Here is a 20,963-nt window from a genome sequence, read left to right on the forward strand (position 1 = left end):
GCCTTTGGATCCTTTCAGGAGCCAAACTGCTCATGGCTGTAATCACCCAAAAAGGAAATCCTCTCCAATGGATATACACCTCCATTGCCGGAGCCCCTAGAGTGTATTCACATCTTGACCATTGGCAAACCTCATCATTAAGGGGAGGGACACCTCTGTTAGACATTATGGCAAAGATTTTGAGATGCTTGTTGTCCCCTACTGGTCCTCAGACTTTGAATGGATACAAAGAAACAATCCTAGAATGTCCTTAGCTCTAGAGGGTTTTCTAGGAAAAATTGACTGCAATTGTGGTCCAACTAGGTGGGTAACTTCCTTTTCCCACCTGTCATGGATACCCCCTACCCTCTTCTCTACCAGGCCCCTAAAGGAGGCTGTCAATGTGTTTATGGATGGGCAACAAGCTGGTTCTGCAGTAGTAGTTTACCTCCTGCATCAAGTGCTCTAAAAAGGTCGCCTCAATTATATTTTGAGTCTGTAAGGGATCTGCCCAATTTAAGGAACTATATGCTGTAGCCATGCCATGTCCCATATTGGAGAGCCACTAAATCTATTCTCAGATAGTCTCTGTGGTCAATCTCCTGCCCACTCTAATTTTGTTCCACATTAGGTTGGATAACAATCCTATCACCCCATTAATGACCCAGGTAAGGTCCTTATTGAGACAAAGGTGTCAACCTCTCTTTGTACAACATTTGAGAGGACGTTAAAATTTGCCAGGTTTCTTGTCACAAGGCAATAAAATGGCAGATCAACTGGCTATGCGTGGGGTCTTGACAGCCCCAATTCAAACCATTCCTGATTTACAGCTCGCTCAAGGTCTTCATGACCTTACACATCTACATTGGAGAGGGTTACATCATAGATTTCCTTCCGTTCCCATTAAAGAAATAGATTATAAGAACCTGCAAATCATGTCTTCCCCTGTTACAAGTCCCACCTTTTCAAACACCTGGAGTAAATCCTAGAGGACTAAAGCCCAACATACTATGGCAAACTGATGTTACACACTATGCACCACTTGGCAAGCTTAGATATATCTTTATGTCCATTGACACGTACTCCCATGCCTGTTGGGCCACTGCTCACTCCGGTGAAAAGGCCAAACATGCTGTTAGTCATTTTCTGCAGTGTTTTGCTATTTGGGGGCTACCAGTAAAAGTTAAGACTGATAATGGCCCTGTTTCATTAGTAAGACAACACAAGAATTCTTCAACAGATGGCATATTCAACACTCTACTGGAATTCCTCACAACCCACAAGGACAAGCAATCATCAAAAGACAAAATAAGATTTTAAAAGACCAACTTATAAAACAAATGGGGAATCATACCCCCACAAGACCAGCTACGAATGGCCATGCTCACCTTAAATATTTTACATTTTCCAAAAACATCAGCTCTTGTCAGCCTTTCACAAACATTGGTCCCTCCAAGTACCCTACCTTTCGGTTATGGTAAAATGGAAGGACCCACTAACCGGTGCTGGCAAGGACCAGACCCACTGATGAGCACTGGTAGAGGATTTGGATGTGTCTTCCCCCAGGGGAATTCCAATCCCATATGGGACCTGCGAGAAACCTTAAATATCTCCCCTCTGCCGAAGAAGGTCACCCAGGAGGACCCCCTCCTGAGGAGTAACTTTTCTTTTCTCTTACAGGGATGAAAAGACCATATCGGACTCTGCCTCATTGTGACTGGAGCATCATGGTACATCAGGAGTGCTGCTTTTATGCTAATCGCTCCTGCATCATCCAGGACAAGATCCTCCAAGAAGACCTTGAAAAATGTTGTAATGAGGCCGGCGCCATGGCTCACTAGGCTAACCCTCCGCCTTGCGGCACTGGCACACCGGGTTCTAGTCCTGGTCGGGGCACCGGATTCTGTCCCGGTTGCTCCTCTTCCTGTCCAGCTCTCTGCTGTGGACAGGGAGTGCAGTGGAGGATGGCACAAGTCCTTGGGCCCTGCACCAGCACGGGAGACCAGGAGGAAGCACCTGGCTCCTGGCTTCGGATCAGTGCAGTGCGCCGGCCACAGCATGCCTGCCACAGCGGCCACTGGGGAGTGAACCAACGGCAAAAGGAAGACCTTTCTCTCTGTCTCTCTCTCACTGTCCACTCTGCCTGTCTCTAGTTACCTGTGGTCGGGCTTTGGGGGATGGCTTCCTTATCTCCTCCCCCTTGTGGGCCCCTTGGTCTCCACTGTCCTTGTAAATTTGTCTAAGATTGCATCGCTGCGGTTCAGTTAATGGTGGTCCGACAACAATATGCCACTCTTCAGGAACCGGGTTATGCCACTCTTTAAGCGCCAGATTGGCAACCCTATATGTCCACCTACGGCCACTGCCAAGATGCAGAGGTGTAATACATCATACCCTGAATTGCTGAGGTGGTAGCTGGTGATGGGTAAGATCCCCTGGGGCAGCCCCTAACAGCTGGAGTAGTAGTCAAAGACGGGTAAGATCCCCAGAGGGGGACAACCTAGGAGACATGCTCCTTAAAGGGCTGATCCCAGTCAGAGGGGCAACCTAAGACAGGCACACTCTCCGCTCAGTTCCTCTTTCTCTCTAATATAAAACAAAAAGGGGAAAATACTGGGCATTGCGTAAAATAGTCCCTAACAACATGGCGCCTGGCGGATGTTCGGGGGACGTGTCTGTGGCCACTGCAGTTAAGCCACGGGAGATCGGACCACCTGCAGGGATAGGTCCCCTTTAGTTCCAGACACGTGGACAGTGCATGATCCCTCTATGCCCTGTGCGTGGTCCACCCATGCCTGCATGACCTTTTCGCTGATTGGCTCCCCTACTGCGCATGTCTTTTGTAAGCTTTATAAGCCTGGACATTTCCTCAATAAAGTAGTTCCTGCTTCGACAGAGCTCACGGGTGCTTGCTGTGGCGTGCTTGACCCGTCGACCTTACCTCTCCTGTTCACCTTGTCGGGGAGTGCTTGTACTGTCCCCTGCTGGTCAGGGGCCAGCCTCAGGCTTAAGCCCCCAACAAAGTAACTTAAGTGTTAGATCTGTTATAGTTATGTAGGTTACTGAGGATTTGTTTATTTGTAGTATGTTTTAAACTTTGTATTTATTTGAAGAGAGAGAGAGAGAGTCAGTTTATTGTTCTCTCCCCAAATGCCCACAATAGCCAGGGATGGGATGCCAGGAGCCAGGAGCTCAACCCAGGTCTACCACATAGGCGGTAGGGACTCAACTAATTGGACATTACCTGCCCCCTCCCAGGGTGTGCATTAGGAGGAATCAGGGTCAGAATCAGAGCCTAAACTCAAACCCAGGTATCCTGACATGGATGGTGGCATCCCAAGTGGCATGGTGACCATTACACAAAACTCCTGTTGGTGGGTCTTTAAGTCTCTTTGAGTCTCTCATCCTCGAGTTTATAGACTCTTCTGTCAGTTCTGTTCAGCACACTTACTGAGCTTTTTATTTTGGTTACTTTGCTTCTCAGCTCTAAGATTTCTGTGGGTTTCCTTTGGGCCCTCTATTCTGTTCTCTCACATGCCTCAGATGGAGTCACAGTGGTTCATGGAAGGTTTTTGTGCTTTAATGACGAATGCTTTACGGTCCTGTCAGATAATAATTCTGACATCAGTGTCGTGTAGTGCTGATGTCTGTTCATTGTTCTCATTCAAGTTGAGATTTCCCTGGCTCCTGGCACAGCGAGTGATGTCCCAGCAAAGCCCGGGCCGTTTGGGTGTTACGTGAAGCAGCTCTAGATCTCATTTAAACCTCCCTGTTCATCAGAACCCCTGTAACAGCCCGACGGCAGAGAAAGAGGGATGCACGCCAGTCCTGCCAAGAAGAGTTGGAAGTCCAGGTGTTCACTCTCTTGAGCCCTGGCTGGGGGTGTGCTCCTCCTTAGTGCTGAGCGAGGGTGGGGTTCAGGCTCTCCACTCAGCCTCTGCGGAGGCTGGCAGGGAGCGGGTGTCTCATTGCTCCCTGCGTGGTCTCCCCTGACACCACAGGGAGACGGCCTTATTGCTGCCATCATGGGGTCTCCATTGGTACTGCAGAGTGAGGGGAAGCGCCACTGCCCATCATGGGTGGAAGTCTTGACTTCCCACTCAAAATCCTGCAACATCAGCCGTCAGGGGGCCGGGGGGCTCCTCGCAGCCTGGCAAGGGTGGAATTCTGGGTCCCCACCTGGCCCGTGACGTTTGCCTTAGTAAAGAGGTCGTTGTCTGAAATTTCTGTCTCGCCAGGCTGCCCGCTACCCTGGAACTTTGGCTTGCGAGGGCTTTTGTTTGTTTGTTTGTTTGTTTTTTGCTTTTTACCTGTGCTTCCTGGCATTTCTGAGTTTCTCCAGCACTCAGTCTGACTCTCATGAGAGAAAAAAAAAAAAAAAAGCAAACCCCAAGAAACCCCAAGGATCTCACAGCCGTTTCGTGCCTCTGGCCCTGTAGCCGCTGCCCAATCTGCCTTTTCCTCCACCTTTCAGTATCGTCTGCCCCGGCTTCTCTACGTAATGGCCACGTTTTAAACCAGACTTAACAGGAAGACTGGGGAAACTCGTTCTACTTCCTGTTTCTGGACAGAGGAATCAAGTAGCTGGCATATTTAGGATTGCCATGGACACCTAGAAGGAGGAGGAACGTGGCTGAGTGTGGCTGTGGGTCTGTGGGAGACCGGGAGAAGCTGTTCTCAGCAGGGGGCAGGGACCCGGCAGTCCGTGGCAGGCTGGGCCAGGGCAGTGATGCTGTGGAGCAGGCCCTGTGGCCGGTGGGAGCTGCCGCATGGATGAGGTCAGAAGCGACAGTGGGTGGTCCCTCCTTGAAGTGATAGGCTTCTGGGTGCTGCAGTCACTCTCCATCCCCGCCCCCACACCGAATCCTCTCGGTAAGCATTATTGGCCATAGCACCTTAGGACTAGAGACTGAAGGAGATGGTTATGTAGGGAGTGGGAGAGGCGACAGGCCTGCGAGGAAGAGCCTGGCCCAGTGATGGGCGCTCCAGCCAGGAGCAGGCTGGCCTTGCGAGGTCTCCAGGGAACCTGTGTGTCCCGGGAGCTTGGTGGAGAGGAGGCAGAGGCAGGGCCGAGGAGCTGAGTCATGGTGAGCAGACGGTTTCGGTGGAGGAGGTGACGCCACGCCGTGGTTCTCTCCAGGCTCACTGCTCTGTTGCTTGGGCACAGAGAAGCACTGTGCGTCTGGGTGTGCACGAAGCTCCCGGGCGGACTCTGCACAGAGCCCCACACGGTTCTGGTCTGCTGAGTGCTCCGGGCGCCAGCTCCAGGAGGAGTCTCGTCTCAAGTGTGGGCTGCTGCCCGCCCGCAGGGCTCTCTTCATTCTGGTGATGCCCTGCTGCTCCGTGGACCCTAAAGCAGCAGACCCAGTGGAGCAGAGATGCCCCTGGCATGGGTCTGAGTGCATCGGGTCCCAGGGACCAGGCCAACGAGAATGACTTAGCACCTGGGGCAACTGTGCAAGCTTGGGGAGATGGGAAGCATGGTGATCGGGTGGGGTTTGGGGGAGCCCTCTAAGCGCGGTCAGCTTTCTCTGAGACTCGTCTGCGTTAGGATGCCTGCAGATGGGGAGTGGAAGGCTGCTCAGTGCCCTGCTTTTTACATTACTGTGGTGAGAACGGGGCTGCTGGCTCCCCAGAGCATGGGGGCCGTGGCCCTGGCGAGAGGCGGCTGTAAGTGGAAAATAGCCTTGGACTGAAATCTCAGTGATCTTTGTGGCCATCCCTCCCTGCCCAGGGCTCCTTGGCGCTCCTGCACTTTGGGTCCCCACCCCAGCAGCAGGAGGCAGAGTGTAAGGGCTGTCCCTCAGCTGGTGAAGCAGCCGCAGCGGGGGCTAGGCTAGGAGGCTGATCTGATCAGCCAGTCCAGAGCTGGGGGGATCTGAAGGAGGCAGGAGGGGCGAGGATGCAGGGGAGGGGTTGCCTGGGAAATGGTTACCAGGTAGGGTGTGGAGCTGTGAGCTAAGAGGCTCGGCAGGTGCTCAGGGGTGCTGTGTGAGGTGGTGGGGACTGGGGGTACTCCCTTCTGTTTGGGGTGTGCTGGATCCCCCAGTGTCTGGGGAGCATCCAGGTGGTGTGTGTGTGGCAGCGTGGCTGGAGGCAGTGGCAGCAGAGTAGCATCCCCAGGTCAGCTGTGCGTGCCCCCAGACACTGGAAATGGCTGTGGAGGGCTGCTTTCTCTAGTTCATGTCATGAACACGATAGTGATGCCGATGACCAAGGAGCCGGCAGGGGCTGATCTGTGTCCCGGGAATTCCCATGTGCTGCAGTTCTAACCCCACGGCCCCAGGATGCCACTACTGTGGGAGAGAAAAAGAGGCAATGACATTGAACCATGATGCCTGGGCGGGGGCCGAGGGCCCTTACTCAGGCTGACCGGCATCCTCATCACAAGAGGAGACAGACGAGGACAGAAGGACACAGGCAGCAAAGAGCATGTGAAGACACGGGGAGGCAGTGGCGGTATGGGCCTGCGAGAGAAGAAACCAGCTCAGCCGACATTTTGACCTTGGACTTCAGACTCCCCCACCCCACCCTGCGGCCTGGGACGCCCTGGGATGGCACTGCTATGGCTGTATGTGACAGTCACAGGCACTGATCATCCCACAGAACTGCAGCTGTAGCTTCCCCTCTCCCCCGCCCCCCAGTGTGGCACCCGCCCTGCACGGGCCCTCTCCCTGGACCTCTGCTCCTTTAGATTTCTGCACGAATCCCCTTCCTCCTCAGCTGCCCCGTCTTCACTGAATCCCCCTGGTCATCTCTCCACCCCTGCCCCTACCTGGCCCCAGCCCCGTGCCCTGTGGGTCACTGCTCTGTGCACCTGCCATGGGCACAGTGAGAAGATCCATGATGATAGTAACTGCTGACTTTTAATGAGCACCTGCTGGCCAACATCTCACTCATTCTCCTGCAGCTCCCCGGACACCCAGAGAGGCCTGAGCATCCCTGGGGGACCTTGCTTCCTGGAGAAGAAGGCTGAGGCTTGGGGAGACAAGGGAACACTCACCTCGTCAGGCCATGCTTGGCGAGGTCTGAGGACCCCAGGGAAGGAGGAAAGGCAGGGAAGTGGGACCACGCATGCGTGGTTGGATGTTTGCTCTACTCTCATCTGCTGCATTCATGGGGGCGACACTGTCCTGTTTCATTCTCCACCATATGCTCGAGGGGCTCTAAAAATACTGGAGGGAGGGAGGAAGCAAAGAAGGAAGGGAGGGGAAGGGAGAGGAGAGAGGGAGGCAGGGGAGGAAGGAGGGAGGGGTGGAGGGAAGGGATTGCGTTGCGCCCACAGAGGGCCTGAGCCTGTGGCCCACAAAGCTGCAGAACTGGGCTCTTTTCCTGAGAAGCAGCTACTCAAAGCCACTCCATTCGCTCCCCTGCAGTGTAGACAAGGCCCTCCTGCCCCACTGCTCACACAAGTGTGCTCAGGGGGAGCTGGCGCAGGTGCAGGCAGCAGCCCGTGACCAGCAGAGCAGAGTGGGGGGGGCCGCCTCCCTGAGCGCCCACAGGCAGCAGGGCAGTGCCAGCTGTGGCCCTATAAAGCAGCCCGGGACAGAGGCCCCAGCGAGGCTGCTGGCTTCTGTGCCTTCAGTCCAGGAAGGGGCCAGGAAAATGGCCCCGATCCTGTGGGTCTTCAGCCTGCTGGCCTCTCCCTGCTTGGTGTGGGCTAACATCTTTGGTGAGTTTTGAGGCCGAGGCCCTGGAGCAGGGGCGTGGGGAGGGAGCTCTCGGGCTCAGAGCACCATTGTCAGCCAAACTCTGCCTCAGGGCCTTTGGACGTGCGGTTTCCTTTCCAGAGGAGGAATCGGGAGGTTCAGAGGCGAGCTGAATTGCTGAGGCGGGGTGGAGACGGGAAACCAGATCTTTCTAATTACCTTGTGGCTCCCCTCACCTCACCTTCTCAGCAGATTTTTGGCACCAACCCTGGTGTTTTACCCCTGCAGCTATCCCAGAGTCAGTGTCATCTATGCGAAGTATAGAAGTAGTAGCGGGCAGAGTGTGGAAAAAGTGGCAGCCCTGAAGCGAGATGGACCCGTGTTACCCTCGGCTCAGTCACTTGCCTGTGTGACGTGGAGCAAGTGCCAAGCTTCAGCGTCAGAGTGGGGCTTGGTGGGGATGAGCCGTGCATCTGGTCTGACGATGCTAAGACTCCTGCATCCCATAGTACGCACGATGGATTCCAGGCCCAGCTCTAGCTTCCTGACCTGGGGGGCAGGGGTGATGGCTCAGGCAGTGAGCCCCCATCGCACTTGTGGGCCAACTGCCTTGGGATCATAGCCGGAGCTTTGGCTTGGCCCAGCCCCTGCTGCAGCTGGCATTGGGGAAGGGAACCAAACAAATCAAAACACACAAGAACACGAGTTAGGATTTCTAAGATATTGAAGCTCCCACCACCTCTCGCTGGAGAATACGTGGTTCATTAGCCTCTATCCCCCCTGCACTCAGCAGGGAAGGCTTGATAAACCGAGGAACAACTCCCTCGTGGTGTTCTGACCCCAGATGACAGCAGCTCAGAGGGAGGTGGGGTCCCAGGACTGAGTTTGGAATCTTCGGCTTTGCCTTGGCCATAACCTTGGGCAGGTACCTATCTTGGTTGGTGCCGCATGGGTGGATGGAGATACCACCTGTCACCTCTCAGGGAGTGTTGGGGACTGAGAGATGGATACCATGTTGTGATAGGGAACACTGGTGACGCCACATGGGCTTCTGTGCTAAGGGTTCTCCTTGGTGCCCCGAGCCCAGTGTGCACCCAGCTCTGAGTGTCAGCTGGCCTCCCCCCCTTCATAGAGTACCAGGTGGATGCCCAGCCGCTTCGCCCGTGTGAGCAGCAGAGGGAAAGGGCCTTCTTGCGCGGCGCAGACTATGTTCCCCAGTGCTCCGAGGACGGCAGCTTCCGGTAAGGCTCTGGGCTCTCCAGGTCCTCAAGGCACTCTCCCCACCCCGCACCCTGGGCTACTGCTGTTTGGAAGGCACCCCTGTGAGTTCCCAGGATGCACTACTGCCTGCTGCCATCCCATCTTTCCCTTCCGTGTCTGGGATTGGGGGAGGGCATCTCCCCCTCTTCCCAGTGTCCTCCTGGGCAGTCGCAGCCTGTGCCCGTGCTGTTGTAGTCACGGGGCTGGGGGGCCAGTAGGGGACCCCACCATTGTGGCCATGCTCTTGGCAACATCTGACCTCCTTCCCCACCACCATCTCACACAGGCTGGCCCCCGCAGAACTCCTCCATACTCCCTAGGGTGCAAAGACGTGGCCGGCTCCGGTCCTGCTCACATCTCTGCTGTGGCAAGGAAGGGGTTAAGGAGGAGCCCTTGGCCTTGCCAGGCCCTTCTGTGCTTGACCCGGGCCATTTCCAGTTCCAGTTCCAAGGCCAGCCCGTGCCCGGGCAGCTCTGCGTCTGCTCTTTCCTTTACCGGCATACGCCGGCTTCCACCTGCTCAAGTCTCAGTTTAGCCACCACTCTCCCTGGGGAGCCGACGTCCCCAGGCCTGGCCTGACCCTCTGCACCTGCTTCCCCATGTAGCCTTCCTGACCCCACGCCCCCCTAAGAGGGCACCACCTTTACCCTCTGCAGCCTCAGATCAACGAAGGGCACCTGCTGGGTGGAGCTGCCCCTGGAACCCCTGGGCGGGCACCTGTCTCGAGGTCGGCAGCCAGGCTGGTTGGCGAGTAGATGCTGGGGTTGGGAGGCTACAAGGAGTCAGCAGGGCAGAAGCGCGAGGTCTTTCCTTCCGCAAGGCACCCGCTGCTCTCCACCGCACCCTCTCATCCAAACCAGCCACAGCCGGGAGGAACGCGAGTGAGGAAGGCGACCTGGCTGGGAGCCAACAGTGTAACACTGCCACCTGCCGTGTCTGTCCCCTCAGGTCTCTGCAGTGCCAGAACGACGGCCGCTCCTGCTGGTGTGTGGATGCCGCGGGCACAGAGGTGCCGGGCAGCAGGCAGCCGGGGAGACCCGCAGCTTGTGAGTATCAGAGTGGGGCTCGGTGAGGGTGAGCCGTGGGCTTGGACAGGTGCCCCGCCACCCCAAATGTCCAGTGCCTGGTGCGAGAAGCTAGGAGCTGTCTTCTCGTGTGCGGCGGGAGATAGGAGACGGTTCTGAAATCTGGGACCTGGCCGAAAGCCGTCCCTTAGATAACTCTGGTGGGTCATGGAAGGAGCCAGAGTCCACTAACACAAGGGTCCATTAGCATGGTGGGAAAAGGAGCCTAAAATGAATGCCCTTTCAGGGCATGAACGCTGTGTTCTGGGACTGGTTTTTCATGGCCAGCCTGGTAGCTTCGCGTCTAGGCAGCTCCTCGCCCTCTCCAGCTGTGTAAATTTGGCCTGGCACACCGCCTCATGGAGCTAGGTTTCCTCCTGGAGTGGGCTCTGCCCCCGGGTGCTGCTGGGAGGATTCGGCACACAGCAGGTGAACAGGGGACAATGACCGGGTCTCTGGACTCCACAGAGGTGCGAGAGAAGCCCAGGGCCGTGAAGCAGCTTCCGCGAGGCCACACAGCGAGCAGGTGCAGAAATTGCTTGCATTCAGACAGCTCTGTTTGGCACAGGCCTTCCCTCCCAGCGTCTCCGCTCTGCAGCGCCAGCGCTGTGGCGGTGCGGGCGACTGGTGTGGCGCTGCTGAGACCAGCTCGCCTCTGCTGCCCCGACCCCCGGCATGGCCTGGGCCATGCCCTGCCCTGCCCTCCCAGCCGGATCCCTGTAGGGACGGGAGTCCTGCCAGATTCTCTGCCCCACGCACCTGACGCCGCTCTGTGCCCCCCGCCCCAGGCCTGTCATTCTGCCAGCTACAGAAACAGCAGATCCTGCTAAGCGGCTACCTTAACAGCACGGCCACATCCTACCTCCCTCAGTGCTTGGATTCTGGGGACTACTCGCCCGTCCAGTGCGACGTGTGGCAGGCGCAGTGCTGGTGTGTGGACGCCGAGGGCATGGAGGTGTATGGCACGCGCCAGCGGGGACGGCCAACGCGATGTAAGCCCCTCCCCCTCGACCCCAGGGCACCAGCGCTGCCGGGGCGGGGTTGCAGCCTTCCTCACTGTCAATCAAAGGGTTGGGTCGCCCTGATTGGACGTGACCCTGATGAAAGGAAATGCAAACGTTGTGACGGCTGGTATCCTCATCTTGGGGTTTCCATGCGGTGGTTCTGTGGCTGCTCCTTAGATGCTCATGCAGGGTGTCACGTTGAGGTTCACGAGCCTCCCGCCGCAGACCTGGGTCGCTGAACCACTCCCCCCCCCCCCAGTATGCACCTGCTGCTATCTCACTCCAAACATCTGTCGTGAAAACACGTAGGTCCAAGGAGCTGCGAGATAAGAAACCGTCGCCTGCTGCATGGGGTGGGAGACAGGTCACCTCCGCAGTGCTCGGCGGATGGCGAGTTTATGCCGGTGCAGTGCAAGTTCGTCAACACCACGGACATGATGGTATTCGATTTGGTCCACAGCTACAACAGGTAAGGGGAGCTGGGCCCCGGCGTGGGGACTCTGAGTGTCACCAGCACAGCGTGGCGAAGAGCGATGGTGCTTTGCTCTTATGCCTCCGATGGGTGTCCCGGGGGCTGCGGCATCTTTCACTAGACCACCATGGCTGCTACAATGAAAATATATGTAGCTTCGGGCCAGAACATCTCTCAGAATAGAGACATTGCGCCCTAGCCGGGGGTTTACCGAGTCACCTTTCACTGCACGGGAAGCTGGGGAGCAAGTGACAGATGGTCCAAAGGTGGACGGCGGGATCCAGGTGATATGTATGCAGCCACTCAAGAGAATGCATTCGAGCCAGAAAAGCTGCCTTGGAAAGGATTCCACAGGCTAGGATGATAGCATAGCAGGGTGCGAGACGCGAAGTACAGCTAACGCAGGCATCATACCTAATTAAAGCAGATCCGTTATGTGCGCCTACGTGGTTACGACCGCGGTGGGGTCTGTAGGGGACTAGGGGTGCAGAGGGTGCAAATATGAGACGGTGCTTGCTCTGCTGTCCTCCTGGGCTACTTTGAGGGTCAAGGGTGCCATGGGGTTGCAGAGATGTCCACACAGGCATCCTATTTCAGAAATGATCGTGCTTAGAACACTTTGTAAACAGTGTGTCTGCAGGCACGTGTGAATAACTTTGAAGACGTAAATGGCAACGTTGTAAATGGAGCTGTGTTGTAGATCATGGCCGGGACAGCCAGGCAAGCTTCCGGCTATTCACGATGGCCACTTGCTGAGGGTGAAGGAGCTCCCAGCAGACTTCACGTGCAACTGAACCATTCTGGGTGGGGAAAAGAAGGGAGTGAGTCTGGGTGTTGATGAGGACTCTCTTGGAGAAGGCAGCATTTTGGCGGCTGGCTTCCCAATCCAGCAGTGTCTCCCCCTGGGAGAGAGAGGAACTCCTCATGGGCTGGTCTGGGGGAGGTGCAGGCTGGCAGTCTGCCTCAGGAGTGGCCCCCACGCACAAGCTGTGCTGGAGCTACATGAGTTTTTTTTTTTTTTTTTTTTGACAGGAAGAGTGCACAGTGAGAGAGAGACAGAGAGAAAGGTCTTCCTTTGCCGTTGGTTCACCCTCCAATGGCCAGCACACTGCGCTGATCCGAAGGCAGGAGCCAGGTGCTTCTCCTGGTCTCCCATGGGGTGCAGGGCCCAGGGACTTGGGCCATCCTCCACTGCACTCCCTGGCCACAGCAGAGAGCTGGCCTGGAAGAGGGGCAAGCAGGACAGACTCCAGTGCCCCTACCGGGACTAGAACCCGGTGTGCTGGTGCCGCAAGGCGGAGGATTAGCCTAGTGAGCCACAGCGCCGGCCTGCATGAGGTTTTAAAAGCCGAGAGCTTGCCCTCGGTTACACCTGTGATCCTTCCGGTTTTCTGTAGGAAGAATCCTATTCACAGCAGGAATTTCATGCATTCGACCCCCAACACAGAGTTCTGAATTCCCAGGGAGAAAGAACAAGGGTCGGAGGTTGTGCTCTTGTGCACGTCTGCCCACGGCAGCAGGAAGCCGGGCTGCAGCTGTGCCCTTAGCCCCCGGGGCACAGCCTCCTGGGCTCGGGTCCTCTGTTCCTGGCTGCCAGACCCCTGTCTATTTCATTCTTGTGCGTGACTGCATGCCCTTGGTAGTGCTTTAGCGGCCTGCAGCGTGCCTGCCGTCATTGGCCCTCTCAACGCATCTGCGGCACCTTTGCAGATTTATAAAACTCCACACTTTATGCACCTGCAGGGAGTTCTTAGGCAGCACCCAGTTTCAGCAAATGTGGGTACTTCTGTCCCTAGGCCCAGGGCTGGCCTTCCTGTGAGCACACACAGATCTTAGTCTGACCGATCCAATGCTTCCTATAAACAGGAGATTTTGCATCCTTTTTTTTAAAAAAGTTATTTATTTATTTATTTATTTATTTGAGAGGTAGACAGACAGGGAAGGAGAGACAGAGAGAGAGGTCTTCCATCCGCTGGTTCACTCCCCAAATGGCCGCAATGGCTGGAGCTGAGTCGATAAGAAGCCAGGAGCCAGGAGCTTCTTCCGGGTCTCCGACATGGGTGCAGGGGCCCAAGCACTTGGGCCATCTTCCACTGCTTTCCCAGGCCATAGCAGAGAACTGGATCGGAAGTGGAGCAGCCAGGACTTGAACCGGTGCCCATATGGGAGGCCAGCACCATAGATGGAGGCTTAGCCTACTATGCCACAGCACCAGCCACAGATGTTACATCCTCTTGCCTACTTTAATTGATGGTTACTGTCTCTAGCATACAAATGAGAGGCGTGAGGCAGAGATTAAGGAACTCACGTAGGGAGGCGTAATTAGTGTGCACTAGAGCTTTCTGGTTCCTTTTATAAGTTTACTTTACCACTTTTACTATTGCCACTCATCTCTATCACCCCAAGCACATAGCACAGAGTCTTGCACACAGGAGGTCTACAACAACCAGTGTTCACCAAATAATGTGTCAAGGAACCTTGTGGGTACCACTTTGAAGATGAGGTGCAATTCACAGATATTTCCACAAGAGGGCAGTCATGTTAAAGGTAAAAGTTCAGAAGCGCCCATTGTATTAAAACAAATTCACTCCTGAAACACGATCCTTACTTTTTTGTAAGAAAGCATGCCTTGGAGCATACTGTAGCTTAGGAAGGTCGTGGGAAGGAGTGCACGGTTGGTTACTGAAAGTACAGCTGTAATCAGAGGTGTTCTGATATCTATGTTGAATGGAGTAGTCCCAGGCTCAGGGCCCTAACCCCCAAGGGTGGAAGGTGCTGTATAGAGTCTCAGCTTAGTGCTAATGCTCACCAGAAAAAAATACAGGATGGCTAGTTGCATTTGCATCTCCGAGAAGCAAAGACTACTTCATGCATCTCTCCAGTATTGCTTCAAGAGGGAGTAGGAAGTATCCTAGTCACCACCAGTCTTGGGTTTGGGAAAGAATGGATCTGGAGGGAAGAGAGAGCTGAGTGGATGTTGGAAGTGAGCGATGGCGCTGCCTGGGGCAAGGGGCGGGGAGGGCACGTGTGGCTAAAGAAGTGTTTCCCGGGTGGGACCCACGCTACCTGCTGGAGGAATCAAGTGGACAGCTCCTAGGCTTCCACTTCACCCTAGGTTAAGGGTGAGCTTGGGAAGTTGGGAATGTAGAATCTGATGGGGTTTCTTTGGGGAACCCAAGTGGAGGAGTGGTGGAAGGCAGCTGGCTTACCCCACGGGGCCCCAGGAAGGCTGGGAGCCCAGCTGCTGAGAGGTTTTTTGTTTGTTTGTTTGTTTGTTTTTGACAGGCAGAGTGGACAGTGAGAGAGAGAGACAGAGAGAAAGGTCTTCCTTTACCGTTGGTTCACCCCACAATGGCCGCCGTGGCCTGCGCGCTGCGGCAGGCGCACCATGCTGATCCGATGGCAGGAGCCAGGTACTTATCCTGGTCTCCCATGCGGGTGCAGGGCCCAAGCACTTGGGCCATCCTCCACTGCACTCCCGGGCCACAGCAGAGAGCTGGCCTGGAAGAGGGGAAACCGGGACAGAACCGGCGCCCCCAACTGGGACTAGAACCCGGGGTTCCGGTGCCGCAGGCGGAGGATTAGCCTAGTGAGCCTTTTTATGCAACAAAAGGCAAACATCCTTTCCCACCAGTCATGTTATTGTTATTTTAAAATATTTTGTTGATTTTTTTATCTTCAGCCTTTATTCCGACATGTCCAAAATAGGTCCAAGGTGGAAAAGAGAGGAAAACCCAGGGCAGGCGAAGTGAGAGTAGAAAACGAGAAGTCAGGGGCAGCCCTGGCGCACACCAGGCCCCCTGGGAGGTGGTGACGCACGTGAGGGCTGCATTTTCTACCCTGTGCTTTCCTAGCACCAGAGAAAAGATAAAATCCTCTAAGCTATGCGGTGTCCACCTGCCAGAAACAAGTCGGGTTCTCAGGGGAGCATATGGCTCCCCCCAGAGGATGGAAGGGAGTTTGTTCCTTGGGTCGTCATCAAGGACGCAAGTCCGGAGGGGACCACGTAACTTGCCGGTCTGGTGCTGCCGCCCAGACCACTGCCTTCCCAAGGCTGCTGCCCGGAAGACGCAGAGAGGCAGGATCTTCACTGCTTTTCTAAGACTGAGTTGCTCGGGTCCTGGCCTTCAGGGTCGTTAAGTTGATAGGAATGCGTATTACAAAAAAATCATGCTTGGGCTTGAAAACTATTTTGCACCAGAATCAAGTTGTCTTTTAACTACGGTTTCCATGAACTTCTCCAGCCTGTTGAGTCCTTCTGTGGCTACGGCCATTTCCATTTCCCTGCTGCCTGCACGCAGGGTTCTGTCTCCCACCTTGAGGTTGGAAGTCTATGAATGATCCTTCTAGAAAGGTTCTCCAGCCTCCATTCTCCCCTGATCCAATCGCCATTCTTGGTTTTAGAATCCCACTCCAGGCCGCACCGCAGCTCACTTGGCTAATCCTCCGCCTGTGACGCTGGCACCCCGGGTTCTAGTCCCAGTTGGGGGCGCCGGTTCTGTCCCGGTTGCTCCTCTTCCAGTCCAGCTCTCTGCTGTGGCCCGGGAAGGCAGTGGAGGATGGCCCAAGTGCTTGGGCCCTGCACCCGCATGGGAGACCAGGAGAAGCACCTGGCTCCTGGCTTTGGATCAGCGCGGCGCGCCGGCCGTAGTGACCATTTGAGGGGTGAACCAACGGAAGGAAGACCTTTCTCTCTGTCTCTCTCTCTCACTGTCTAACTCTGCCTGTCAAGAAAAAAAAAGTATCCCACTCCAGATCACTGCTTCCGGAAGCATTCTTTGGCTATGAACAAGTTTCAAACCCAGACAACCCAAGGATAAGCCAGGATGGAGCCAGGGCTGTCTGGCCCGATTTCCTCGGTAGAAGCAGGGTCCCGGATCTCCTAGGGAGGAGGCTGAAAGCGTGGCAGACGGTGCCCTGGTGGCGGTAAGTTACCAACGAACCAGAAGAAGCAGCAGCGAAACCACCTCAGCAGTGCTAATTCTTACGCTGGGGAAGGTTCTAGAATTCCTAGATGGTGACGTCCTTTCAGAAATCAGCCGTAAAAGGACACAGTGTCACAGTGGCTTGTGGGCACTAGAGGGCCCCAGAGCTTGAAGTCAGTGCTGGTGGCAGGGCGGCCTCTGGGAAGACCACGCTCACCAGGCGGCCGCCCACCGGTGCTGCAAGGGCACAGGAAGCGACTCAGGATCCCTGGCCCTGGTCCTGACCAGGTGGGCTTGACCCAGTCAGAATCCCATCTTTCTCATTTGTAAGGTGGATTTCTGTAGAAAGAAATGGGGTAAGGTATGGAGAGTATTTGGTGTGGTGTGTTTGAAAACGCGTCGCCTCTTGTTATTTTGGGGACTAGGAACTAGCAGTGATGATCCTGTGTGGCCAGGGCAGGGCTAGCATTCTGCTGTGTCTGCCGCAGGTCCTTAGCTCTAGAATTGGTGAGGGGGGACTAACGATGACAATGCGGGGTGTGCCCGGAAGTGAGCAGCAGACGGGCCTGTAGCTCCTTTAGGGTGGTCTTCTGGGGAAAGGTGGGAGGAGCCTCCTTCTAGCTAAGGCCAAGGATGGGGGAAGACACCCAGATGAAGGCCTATGCAAACAGTGCTGCAATGTCTGACCCCAAGACGAGGGCTTTGACCAGAAAGTGGTGGGATTCAGATCAAAACTCTGAAGGTCGTGTCTGCCCCGAGCCAAGATGGTTGAGGTTGAATCCTGGGTTGAACTGGCAGAGCACGGAGCTAGAGTAATATACATTTCTTGTGCCTTGGGCTGGGTTGGGTTTCAGGCCAGCCAGGGGTCTGGGCAATGCATTTATCCAGACACGTGAATACGTCGATGAGATGCCAGGAAAAATGAGGTGTTGGATATGCACCCTAGAGTGCTGGAGGAGTGACATGGCCTGCAGGATTCGGGTACCGCCAAACACCCACTGGGTGGCACCACTGAGAGACAGCCATCCGGCGGTGGATAAAGCCAGGGTGTGACCTCAGTTCTCAGTATGGCTTCCAGGTGGCGACCCACAAACTTCACCTTCTTCATTTCTAAAATGGAGAGGACAGTAATACCAGCTTCCTTTCAACAGTGTAATGAGCAGTCAGTGGGCCAAAGATAGTACACATTTTGTGGGTGGGCTTTTCCAAAGTACAGCTCAGCAGATAGGAAAATCTATTATTAGCACGTTTAGAATTGAATTTCCAGGTTCCATGGAGCCAATTTTTATTATGTACCCCTTGTTAGTGGCCAGTAGACAGAGCAAGGTTCTGGTTTCCATTATGCAGCTCAATTGCTACAACACTCTTTGGTTAAAAGATTGATCGATTTGAAAGGCAGAATGACAGAAATGGAGAGCCAGACACAGAGATGTTCCATCCACTGCTTTACTCCCCAAGCACCCACAACGGCTGGGGAGGGACCAAGTCAAAGCCAAGAGCCGAGAGCTTCAGCTGAGCCTCTCACATGGAGACAGTGACCCAAGCACTTGAGCCATCAGCTGCTGCCTCCCAGGTACATTAGCGAGAAACCGGAGTGGAAGTGGAGTGGCCGGAGTTAATCCCAGCACTCAGATACGAGATGCAGGCATCCTGGGCAATGGCTTAGCCTGCTGCACCACAACGTCATTGTAACGTCCTTTTTATTTAACTCCCACGCACATACAGGCCAGTAGGACAGAAGAAAGTATCCATAATATCCATATTGATTTCCATTAAGTTGGCTAATACTTGTTGCATTACAATGTTGGGGCTCGAGGAGCTACTAGGCCATTAATTGCCTTCTAGTAATAGTTTAGTAATTAGTAATTGTGGTGTGCGTGCAGGCCATTTTACAAGGGTCTTCAAAAGTTTGTGGAAAATGGAATTAAAGGATGCTTATTTTGATGCAGAACTTTTTTTTAATGTAGAAATTACATCTTTCTGGAGTGATTCTGATTTTTTAAAAAAGTATTTATTTATTCAAAAAGCACAGAGACAGGGAGAGAGGGAGAGAGACAGAGAAAGTGCCCTTCCACTGGTTCACTCCCCAAATACCCAGGACAACCGATGTTGACCCAAGGTCAGAGCCAGGAGCTGGAAATCCGATCCAGGTGTCCCTGGTGGGGGCTGGAACCTAAACTTGAGCCATTGCTGCTGCCTCTGGGCTTGCGTTGTCAGGAAGCTGAGTCAGCAGCCGGAGATGGGCACTGAACCCAGGACTCTGACACGGGACGTGCAGGTCTTACGCACCCTGGTGCAAAAACTTCTGAAATCCATGCAAGTTGTTTTTACAATGCATTTTCCATGAACTTTCTGAAGATTCTGCATTTGTGTGGATTTCAAATTCTTTTGCACCCAAGCTTATCTTTTACGTCCATGTCCGACTGTCTGCACAGGTCACACACGTTTGCTTTCGGCTAGAGTTTATAATTACCACCACCAACTGTAGCATTTTATTTCCTTGGTGAGATTTAGTTGTTTTCGTCTGAATGTTCCCATCTTTGGATGCTGAGGTTTTTTTAATATTTTGCTAGCAGAGATCACAAGGCCGTAGCCCTGTCCAGGTTATGGCTGCTGCTTCCGCTGGCCTCTTGTTTAGGGATATGTCTGCAGGCACAGGTTAATGCCTCTTATGTGGGCCTCTCGCACTGGCTGCAGAGGGCTGAGAACAAAGCCCGCCATGCTCTATCAACAGAAGTTCCTCTCTTGTTGCCGAATCCCTGCACATGGCGGGAATTCCTCCGTCCGGCTCTGCATAGCCTGACTTCCTGTCACCCCCAGGGAGCCCAGGCGGTGAGCCCTACAGCCAGGGCCCGCGTGATTAAGTCCCTTGACTTGTGAGAAGGGGCGTGTAGCCCTCCTTAGCGATGTGGTGATGATGCTGTGGTTTTCCAAGCCTGGAACTGGAAGTGTTGGGATCTGCTGTAGGGAAATGAGGCTGCTTTTCTGTCCCAGGGGGCTCTGAAACTGTCTGGTCTCCCCAAGGAAAGCATCGGCCGTGTGCCAGTGTCTGTGACACAGAGCTGGCCTCCGGCCTCTCCCCGAGCTGTGTCCCTGTAAAGGGAGCGGCCGATGCCACAGTCATCCCACGAGACGCACGCACGCACTCCACTGGTTGGTCCAGGCTCACGGCTAAGGGACAGCGCTTGCTAGGTGACCACTAAGGGCAGCTCCATCCCACAAGATGCAGCCTCGCTGTGGCCTGGGAAGGCCAGCCGAGGGAAAAGCTGCAGGAGGCGTGGGGCTCGGCCAGGCGGGTGCGGGTCCCCTTCCCACGGCTGGGGCTCGGCCACGTCCGTGGGCACCGGAAGAGCCTGGGACGGCTTGGATGAGGCAGTGCCCGGATCTCGTTCTCAGGTTCCCAGACGCGTTCGTGACCTTCAGCGCGTTCCGGGGCAGGTTCCCCGAGGTGTCCGGGTATTGTCACTGCACCGACAGCCAAGGGCGGGAGCTGGCTGAGACAGGTGAGCGCGCGCTCTGCAGGGGCGGGAGCCGAGGCATCGCCACTTGCGCCACTTGCGAGGCAGAGATCACCAGGGGCTGCTGGGGACGCCTGCCAGGCTGCTGCGGGGCCTGAGGGGACACGGCCTCGGCCCACCTGACCGCAGGGGGCTTAGCACGCAGCCGCTACCAGCCCATCTGTGCATGCTGCAACGTGGCACCCCCTCGTGGGCAGACGCATGGAGTCCAGCGTCTCTAGGGTTGCCCCTGGTGCTGTGCACAACCTGCACAACCTTGCGCAGCCGGCAGCCCTGACTCGCGAAGCTCCTCCAGTGTCGTCCAGGCCTGGTGCAGAGCTACGGCGGGAAGGCTCTGTGCCCCTCGCTGCCGTTCGCACTGCGAGGTCGGGCGTCCTTTCGGAACGCCCGTCGCTGACACGCTGGCTGTCCTTGCGCAGGCTTGGAGCTCTTACTGGATGAAATCTACGACACCATTTTCGCTGGCCTGGACCCTGCTTCCACCTTCGCCGACACCACCCTGTACCGGATCCTGCAGCGACGCTTCCTGGCGGTGCAGTTCGTCGTCTCCGGCCGGTTCCGATGTGAGTTAAGGCGCTGCCCGCGGCCGCGCCGGCCCTACCCCCTCGGCGGCTCGAAGTCGCCGCAGTCCACGCGGCTCCGGGGCCGGAGCGGGCGTGCGAGCACGAGCCGCAAGGCACGCCGGGAGCAGGCGGGCGGCCTGCTTTACGGCGCGGATTTCTTCCAGGCCCTACGCGATGTGAGGTGGAGCGCTTTACGGCAGCCAGCTTCGGGCACTCCTACGTCCCGAGCTGTGGCCCGAGCGGGGCCTACGAGGCGGTGCAGTGCGAGACCGGAGGGCCGTGCTGGTGTGTGGATGCCCGCGGGCAGGAGCGCCTCGGCTCTCGGCGCCAAGGGCGGCCGCCAGCTTGCGGTAGGTGTCTCCCGGGGCGGGCTGGGGCTTCCTCGCCTCTCTGGCTGGAGGAGCCCCAGGTCCTCTGCCGGCTGCCTGCTCCCCGCGCGCCCTGGCAGGTGCACGTGACCGAAGACCTGTCCCAGAGTTAGTTTCCGGGATGCTTCTTGCCTCGTGTCAGGCACGGTGGGTTCCTCTGG

At 55.7% G+C, this 20,963-nt stretch overlaps 1 protein-coding gene across 1 annotated transcript in view; it reads left to right on the top strand.

The window, feature by feature from the left end:
- Window positions 1–7,526: 7,526 nt before the first annotated feature.
- Window positions 7,527–20,963, top strand: part of TG (thyroglobulin) — a 229,632-nt gene continuing 216,195 nt past the window's right edge. Inside the window, exons 1-8 of the mRNA XM_051844054.3 lie at window positions 7,527–7,651; window positions 8,761–8,869; window positions 9,837–9,934; window positions 10,741–10,944; window positions 11,266–11,425; window positions 19,750–19,856; window positions 20,291–20,434; window positions 20,599–20,784. Of these exons, the coding sequence (XP_051700014.2) occupies window positions 7,585–7,651; window positions 8,761–8,869; window positions 9,837–9,934; window positions 10,741–10,944; window positions 11,266–11,425; window positions 19,750–19,856; window positions 20,291–20,434; window positions 20,599–20,784 (1,075 nt within the window). The 5' untranslated portion in view covers window positions 7,527–7,584. The remainder of the gene's footprint in view (window positions 7,652–8,760; window positions 8,870–9,836; window positions 9,935–10,740; window positions 10,945–11,265; window positions 11,426–19,749; window positions 19,857–20,290; window positions 20,435–20,598; window positions 20,785–20,963) is intronic.

Source organism: Oryctolagus cuniculus, chromosome 6 (assembly GCF_051225735.1).
Source record: "Oryctolagus cuniculus isolate XC-2025 breed Fujian yellow rabbit chromosome 6, ASM5122573v1, whole genome shotgun sequence".
NCBI classification, from domain to species: Eukaryota; Metazoa; Chordata; class Mammalia; order Lagomorpha; family Leporidae; genus Oryctolagus; species Oryctolagus cuniculus.